Source organism: Natator depressus, chromosome 10, assembly GCF_965152275.1.
Source record: "Natator depressus isolate rNatDep1 chromosome 10, rNatDep2.hap1, whole genome shotgun sequence".
NCBI lineage: Eukaryota > Metazoa > Chordata > Testudines > Cheloniidae > Natator > Natator depressus.
Window position 1 is genome coordinate 39,582,952 of NC_134243.1, and position 8,362 is coordinate 39,591,313.

The window sequence follows — 8,362 nt, forward strand, 5'->3', positions numbered from 1 at the left end:
TTGCAACCTTCAAACCCCATCGCCTGTGGGAGCTTGCTAAGCTTCATGGGCAAGAAGTTTAAAGAGTCTATAAAACGAATGCCAAGGGCCTTAACTTCCACACACATTAGTTTACTGCCCTGAGTGATCAGTTCTATGCACATCTTTTCCTTCAGTAACTGTCTAACACAGAAATACGCATCATAACCTTTGGAATTGTGTGCTAGGAACGTGTAGTCCCGGAACTCTTTGCCAATAAAGGTCTTAACAAACATAGAAAGACATTCGTCACCCTTAAATTCCCAGGATTTTTCCGGCTTTAGGGACATTGCAAAAATATAATTGGGAGTGTGCAACCCAGTCTCCTGCATGCATTCAAAATCATAAAAAATATACTTTTCTGATGATTCGGGCTTTCTAAGGCTGTCCATAAAACAGAGGTGAATGTCTACATCTCCAACGATCAAACCCTGACACTGCTTACAGCGCCTCCCTTTACACCTGTGCTGCTTGTCCACGTACGCCTGACACTTACCGCACAAAGTTTTAGACAGGCATTCAACTTGGTTTTTTGACGCACAGTTGACATGTCTGTCTAAACACTCTTTGGACCGACAATACAGTTTACAGCTAGGACACCTCAGCTGCACACCCATGTTGTCAGAGCATGTTGCGCTCAAGCAGAGACGGCAACGATACCTGCAAGAATGGTCGTGACTGTACACCGTGTGGCAAAACTCACAGTAATTTTTTGCTCCGAACAACTTTTTCACATCCAGAACCCCATAGTAATGTTCATTGTGCAACAGGATGAAATAAGTCTTAGGGTACACGGGGCCCCCCGTTTTAAAAAAACCCCAGCCACCTTTCACCGCATACAGCACCACCTGTATGTTAACTCCTAAATGCTGTTCAAACTTTGCTACATCAGTGAGCATAACCTTTTTTTGATCTGACCACCCCAGTTTCTCGTGCAACTTTCTCGCCTCTGCTAACAATTCTGCATCTGTAGGTTTATGACCGGCCATGACAGCCAAGAGCCCTCCCGCAAAACATAGATTGGTACCGGTGTAAGTCAGGTCTACTAAACATTGTCTCTTTTTATGAATAATCTGACTACTAAGGATAGAATTTAAAACTCTTCGAGCGCCCCCACCCCTATTTTTTACAACTGTCACAACAAGGCGCAACGTCCCATCGAAATGCAATTCTCTATTGCTCTGAAGCAGCTTTGAGGTCTGGTTCAAGAAATCCTCAGCGGACAGCTCATCCCTAGTTCTTCTGACTGAAAACAAAGGGTTAGTTAAACGACGGCTCTCTAAACGTAACTGTACGTAATCATCAGGGCCTACCCTACCATTAACATCATCAAGAACTAGCTGTATCCCTCTGTGTATGGCTTCAACAGCCTGTTGAGCTGAATTTATTTGCTCAAGATGGACAAAACGAAACTCCTCACAATACACCGACCCCCCAAATCTAGGTAATTCACGTTGCCAACTTCTCACTCTCTCCATATACACCTCTGCATTTTCAGGGTTACTTGGGGGTTCCTCTACGGAACCATCAGTGGCATCTTCTACATCCGATACTAATTGAGAGTCAGACTCTGAGACGCCTCCGTGAGGGGCATTGGGAGTCGATGGGCCTCCGTCTAGAGAGCACTCTGGGGAATTTTCTAAACCAGAGTCTGATTTCGCCTCCCCATTTTCAGACATGCCAGTTTGAGAGCCTCTGGTAGGGGGCATCTCTTTTTGTTTTTTTTCCCTCATTACCTCTTTAGCCCTTTTTAAAATTTTTACAGCGACCCTGGCCTGGAATTTTTTGGCAGCCATCTGTTTATCCCCCAAGCGCCGTCCGCCCTTTTGTTTACACACGAGCTGATGTGCACCCTTGAGGGTACCCCTTTCCACACCTAGTCATGCCTGATCAGAGCCACCCTTTCCAGCCCCCCTTTCTTTTAGGCCCCCTGAGGATTCAGCGTCCATCAGTTTTCTGAACAAAGCGTCGTATTTTTTCCAAATCTTTTTAGAATGCCGTAGTTTTAGACTCCCCGAAGATACAGCGTCCATCAGTTTTCTGAATGAAGCATCAAACTCTTCCCAAATACTAGAATATGGGGGATCTTTGTCAGTCCTTAGTTTTTTATTCACAACCCCTAGAGTGCCTGCTCTGGGTTTGTGAATGTGTGTGTTTCTGCACACATTCAGAGCCCCTAGAGTGCCTACTCCGGGTTTGTGAATGTGGACGTTTTCGCTCACAGTTTTCTCAGGGCTTGGTGCGGCGGTGGCCACTGAGGAACTGGAGTTGTGTTTGCATGGTTGCAATACCTTGGCATCGCAGGTGTTTTCAATCCTTGGTTTTTTATTCACAATCCCTAGAGCGCCTGTTCCGGGTTTGTGAATGTGGGCGTTTTCGCTCACAGTTTTCTCAGGGCTTGGCGTGGCGGTGGCCGCTGAGGAACTGGAGTTGTCTTTGCATGGATGTTTTTTACCAGAGTGTTTTGTTTTGTCCTTGGGTTTGACGTAAATGAGGTTTGGACTGGGCTGATGCTTCATCTGCACTCTTGTGCTGTTTTGCGTTGATAAAGGTCTCAAAGCAGATTCCTGGTTCTTTGGTGGTTCTCGGGGAGGGGTCCTTGTAGCTCCCACTACAGCCTTGTCAGAAGGGCTGCATATGCCTGCTTGGGGCAGGAGGGGGGAAAAAAAGCATTTTACAAAAATGTAACTTTGCCAGCTTTCTCACCCACACCTATGTATGTACTTAAAATACAAAACCTCATAAATTAACCAGACTAATAAGCAAAATATATTTACCCGGCTTCATCCATCCATCTGTCACTGATACTTGTGAATTTTTCTTTTCAATTGTCTCTTTCCTTTTTCTTTTGAGCATTTTTACCCGCTCAAGTTTTGACCGTGCTGTAAAGCAAACAACATTCTAATAAAACACATGAAACTGTCTAGTAAACTTTAAAATAAAATAAAATAATATCCATTAGAGTGTTTTTTCTATTTAAAAAAGTCATAGCTTTAAAACAAAATAATCCATTTCAGGCTGTACAACAATCACAGGTTTTGAGTTTATTTCTACCACTTTGAAAACAACCCCCACAAATATTTTTTTTTTTAAATACATCTCATTTTGCAAAGTAAAAACCCTGCTAATTGGAAACACACCATCACCATCAGTTTGTAGACATATACTTTTTAAAAACCGCCTATGTTTTACACACACACACACACACACACACACACAGAGTTTAAAACACTGTTTGCAACAAAATACTTTTCAATAAACCCACATGCTTTTAAAAAGATCCCTGGTTGTTCTGGCCCCCGCCCTGCCCCAGCCATGTGTGCTTGGGGTCTTTGGGGTAAGAAAAACAAGCCAAAATGTTAGTTAGTATTAGCTCCCAAATCCCTATTCAACCTATGTAATACCTGAAGTTATTAAGCACAACTACAGTTAAAAATGGTTTTTACCTTGGCCTGGTGATGAACTGCAACTTAAAGTTACTGGCTCCATGCTAAACAGATCACACTGCAATACAGATATGCACCATTATTTACTAAGATAGCATGGCCAAAAAATGGCATTATATAATATATATATATTTTCAGAGTTAAAAAAAAAAACCAGGGAACATACCTCCACTTGCAGCCCAGCAGCAATTCAAGAGAGTTTCTGTTGAAAGAGACAGTCTCCAAGCTACCTGAGGTTTTGTTGTTTTTTTTTTACACCATCCTAACTCTTTTGTTTCAAAATAGTTAGCAGGTTGATTGGATCACCCCTCCCTAGCATTCCCTTTTGTGATCGGGGGTGGGGAATAAGTTTTTCTGCACAATTGGGCTGCTTTTCTTTTTTAAGTTCAAATACTTTTTGTTCCCCCCACCCTGTAGGGCCTTCTTACAGTAACCATTTCAAGTGAGGGGCCCTTTGCAGCTATCAATGAATGTCTTGGGGCTTGTTTTTGTTTTTAAAAACATGTTCTTTCATGCTTAAAGTTTGGTGGAACGGGGGGTGATTTCTAGAAAAAGTGCCCCGTGGCCTTCAACCAACTCCTGGGCCATATTTAGACTGGCCTATAGCGTTCCACCAACTCCAGGGGTTATATTTAAACTGCCCAATAGCATCTGCAAACTCCTGAGGTTTTATTTCATTTCATATTAATCAGAACTCACCATCCTCACCCACCCACCTCCCTTACTATGGGTGCACCCCCATCAAAATTAACCCTATGGCAACAAGGGTGAGTAATCACAGTCACCCTGGCTATTCAGTGAGGGGGGGGGTGGTTAAACCCGTTCAGTTCAACAGAATAAGTCAACTCTATTGTACTCAACCACATGTCTGAACCATCCCCGTTTGTTTTATTGTAAACACATTTTTAGGGTATTTTTCCCCCTCCCACAACATACATTTCAGCTTTTTTTTTTTTTTTGCTGTAAATGGGTCTCTCTTACACAAAAGACACAAGAGCTAGGTTCTCACAAACAATTTTTTTTATTTAAAAGACATACAGCTCCTTCAAAACAAACCAAGATGCTCCATTAAAAAAAGAAAGAAAGAAAAAAAGACTTTAAGCTCCCTTAAGGGCCAGAGACCTTTTAACAGAAATACAAATAGTCACAAAGCCCTTTTCAATAGATTTTTTTTTAAAATTTACAGCTACCAAGTTTTATATCGCATGTTTGGCACCTCACCATTTTCTAACTTAATCCTTTTAGATTTCTTACAAATAGCCTTTTTCTTAAGCAGGGTTCTGTAACTTTTTGTGCGGACCAGACGGTCAATATAACGCTCTAAGCAGGCATCTTCCGGTTTGGTCATTTTCTTTAAAACATGGTCAGGGTCTCCACTGAATTGCACAGCATTTATCAAGGTCACCCCTTGTGCTAAATGTTCTTGGGTTAGGCATAGACATTGCATAGCATAACCTATGGCAATCACAGTGTTTAATAAGCTTTCCAAACACAGCTCAGCACACAGGCCCCGGAGCTTGCAGTTTATATCCACTGAAGTCCAAGTCACACAGTCATGGTGCCGCTGGCCTGGTGCATCTATGACACAGCCCTCACAATCTTCAAAAAGCTTTTCCCTAAGACAGTGATTAAGAACAGAATAAACAGCAACGCGTACAATAGTCTGCATGACTTTGTTACGCTCACGACGTGGCACTGGCTCAGTCAGTTCCATGCCAAGCCTCCTCCTAAACTCCTCATAGCCGTCATCCTCGGAGTCCTCTTCAACATTTTGTATTGGCGTTGAGCAAAAACAAGGTGGGCCCGGTTCATCTTCGCTGCTTGGTGCAACGCTGTCTAGAGTCTCCGGGTCCTCTAGAAAGGCATCATTGAGCTGTTGAGAGATTTTTTTCAAAAAAGAAACAGCGTAAGCACCCCACTGCTCGGTTTTTGATTTACACAATCCCTGGTTCCTAGTCCCGTTACAACCCCATCCCGACCGTCACTTCTTAAGCATTCATTTACCTGAGCGTTCATCTTGTCCACTAGTGACTTCCCCGAGCTGCGATCACCTTCCTCCTCCCGGGGGGTGGCCAACAAGAGGCCATCACGCTCATCGTGGGGCCCCACAAGCGGCTGGGTTTCAGGGTCCGGGGTATCCATCAATGGCTGGGCCAAAGGGCTCCCCTGAATTGCCCCCTCCTCCTCCTCCTCGGAACTGTCGCTGATGTAGCGCTTTCTCCGCGGTTTGTTGAAGGCCCTCGGGGCTAAAACAAAGTCCGAAGTTCTCACGGGGGTGGTGAAGGAGTCCATGTTTCCACGATTTCTAAAACACGCGCTCTTGGTAAAAGACAGCCTCTTCTGCCCGACGCTGGGCCTTATGGGGTGATGGTGCTGCGCTCTGATTGGCAGAGGGGTCATACGCCCCTCTTCTGGGTGGTTCACCCCATCCCAGAACCTGCCCTATTTTGGTCAAATCTGCTCTCGGGCCGGCCTGATTGGTAGAGGTTGGTGGGAGGAGTTGTTAGAGGGGTCACACGAATCATTTCCGGACGGGTCACCCCGCCCCCGGAACTCATCCTAATTGGTCAAATCTCCTCTTGGTCCTATCGGAACAAAACCCCTCCTGATTGGTAGCGGGGTGGGGGGAGGAGTTGTTAGAGGGGTCACAAGACCCACTTCCAGAGAGGACACCCCCACCCCGGAACTCGCCCTGATTGGTCAAAGCTCCTCTCTGGGAGGTCCTACGGGGCAAAACCCATCCTGATTGGGGGGGGGGGGAGGAGTTGTTAGAGGGGTCACAAGACCCACTTCCGGAGAGGACACCCCCCTCCGGAACTCGCCCTGATTGGTCAACGCTCCTCTTGGGGGGGAAGTCCTACGGGGCGAAACCCATCCTGATTGGTAGAGGGCAGTGGGAGGAGTTGTTAGAGGGTTCACATGACATACCTTGCTTCCGGTCACGTGGCAGCCTTGACCCTGGAAGTAATACCCCATGGGGCAGGACTTCCGGTGGGGGGGCAGAGGTCAAGGGGTGGGGCTAAAGGGGTCAAGGGGTGGGGTGGGTGTCACATGACACACCTTGCTTCCGGTCATGTGGCAGCCTTGACCCCGGAAGTAATAACCCATGGGGCGGGACTTCCGGTGGGTGGGGCTAAGAGGTCAAGGGGCGGGGCTGAGGGGTCAAGGGGGCGGGGCTAAGGGGTCAAGGGGCGGGGTCAGGGTTTGATTGATGGTAGGGCCCTTATACTACTCACCAGTCTGGCATATGTGACAGTGTCTTTCTACTGGCTGGTCCTGGTAAGTACAGCCTCCTGCTGCCTTACAACTCAAGGTGGACTCTTAGCTCAAGCAATAGAGATTTCAGGCCTCACTCTCTGGGCTAGAGTCCGTACAGAGGTCTATGTAGGCAGCCATGGTCATTGCACAAAGGCACTTCCCCATGGGACTACACTGCAAAGACCTTCCCTACCAGAATGGGCTCAGAAACCATCGTTATGAGCAGAGGGATAGAATCCGATTCTGCTTTAAAATCTGTCCTTGAAGTGCATTGCTCCCACTAAGCCCACCAATGCTCCCTTGTCCTCATAGAAAAAATCCTGTAATCTTATGCACATGCTAAATCAAACCCTCCAACAAACCTTTTCAGTCTACAGTCCCAGTCCTGAACTGAGAACCACAGGCCCAGACCACTGTGCTGGCATGGAGCCCCCATGAAATGGGAGGGGCTCTGTGCAGACACAGAATCCCACTGTGACAGGTTCTCCCCAGGGTGCCACCTGGAGCTGGGTCACCACTGAGCCCCACTGACCCACCAGCCTGGACTCCATTTTATACTGTACGGCTGTGACAAGCTGCAAACCTGAATGGGAAGGCTCCAGCTAGGGTACCTCCTAGCTCCTCACCTCCTCTGGAGTATAAACCCAAAATTATACCATCTTGCACTGCACAGGGAATTTACAGCGTAAGGTCATAAGGTTTGTCTTCTCTGTAGGGAGCTGGGGTGGCCTCCCTCTGAACCAGAGGGTAAAGAGCCACTCTCTCAGCCTCAGTGGGTGGAGCCAGGCCAAGCTTACTCCACCCCGCAGAAGGGGAGGGATGGAACAGGAAGTACAAAAGGTGGGGCCCTTAGCTCAGTCAAGTCAGCACCAGGGAGACAGCCAGCCAGCTAGCTGGCTGGCCTGCCTGTTCCCTGTTGACCCTGCTGCCGAACCAGGGGATGCCTTAGACCAGGGAAAACCTGACCCAGAGGAAGGACTTGAGCTACCAGGACTGCTGGCGGCAGAGTACCCTGAGGAGCTGGGCAGCAGCCCGAGTGAGCCTGATGCTGAGGGTGAGCTGGAGCTACTGGGGCTAGCGGCATCTGAATACCCTGATGAGAGGGAGGAACCAGAGGGACTCACTCAAGAGACCTGGGTAGGAAGTAGCCCAGGAGTGGAACTGGACAGTGCGGTGAGTAAGTGTTTGGTCAGCGTTTTGCGGATAGATCCTCACTGACCCAGTGGCGGGATCCTCTCCTCTTGCCACTGACAGGGCCCAGGGCTGGAATTAGTGGAGTTGGGTGGTGCTGTGTTTCCCAACCCCTGCCACCCTGCCTCAGGGTGGCAGAACCCCAATAAAGTGCTAAGGATTCTTGCCAGACTCCCCTGCCAGAGGGGACCATCACTGACTGTTGCCGGCGCCTCCCTGCCTGAGGGGAGTGTCACTGACTCTTGCTGGTGCTCCCCTGCCTGAGGGGCGGGTCACTGAGGGCTGCTCACCTCCTCCCCATACTCTGCTGCCCAGTGCAGCAGTCTGGGAGCTGATCTTGTCTGTGAAGACCAAGGCAAAAAAAGTACTTTTGGACTTTCCAAAAGTACTATCAGCTTTTTTTACATCTGTCACTAGGTTGCCTCCCCCATTCAGTAAGAGTCCCACAC

The 8,362-nt window shown here is 47.7% G+C and overlaps 2 protein-coding genes across 4 annotated transcripts; both read right to left on the minus strand.

Annotated features, from left to right (window-relative positions):
• Positions 1–1,334: 1,334 nt before the first annotated feature.
• LOC141994471 (uncharacterized) lies at positions 1,335–3,680 on the minus strand. Of its 3 annotated transcripts, none has more exons than XM_074964709.1 (4): positions 3,631–3,680; positions 3,465–3,522; positions 2,796–2,900; positions 1,335–2,659 (listed from the first exon to the last, which is right to left on the minus strand). In XM_074964709.1, exons 2-4 carry the CDS (start codon positions 3,505–3,507, stop codon positions 1,899–1,901), a joined length of 909 nt encoding a protein of 302 aa, XP_074820810.1. In that variant the 5' UTR covers positions 3,508–3,522; positions 3,631–3,680; the 3' UTR covers positions 1,335–1,898. The 3 variants fall into 3 exon arrangements, with proteins under 3 accessions (XP_074820810.1, XP_074820808.1, XP_074820809.1); XM_074964707.1 differs by having other exon boundaries at positions 1,335–2,662; XM_074964708.1 differs by having other exon boundaries at positions 1,335–2,662; positions 3,465–3,634.
• Positions 3,681–4,358: 678 nt separating this feature from the next.
• On the minus strand, positions 4,359–5,943 carry LOC141994470 (uncharacterized). The gene is made up of 2 exons (XM_074964706.1): positions 5,469–5,943; positions 4,359–5,337 (listed from the first exon to the last, which is right to left on the minus strand). Exons 1-2 carry the CDS (start codon positions 5,862–5,864, stop codon positions 4,651–4,653), a joined length of 1,083 nt encoding a protein of 360 aa, XP_074820807.1. The 5' UTR covers positions 5,865–5,943; the 3' UTR covers positions 4,359–4,650.
• Positions 5,944–8,362: the final 2,419 nt, after the last annotated feature.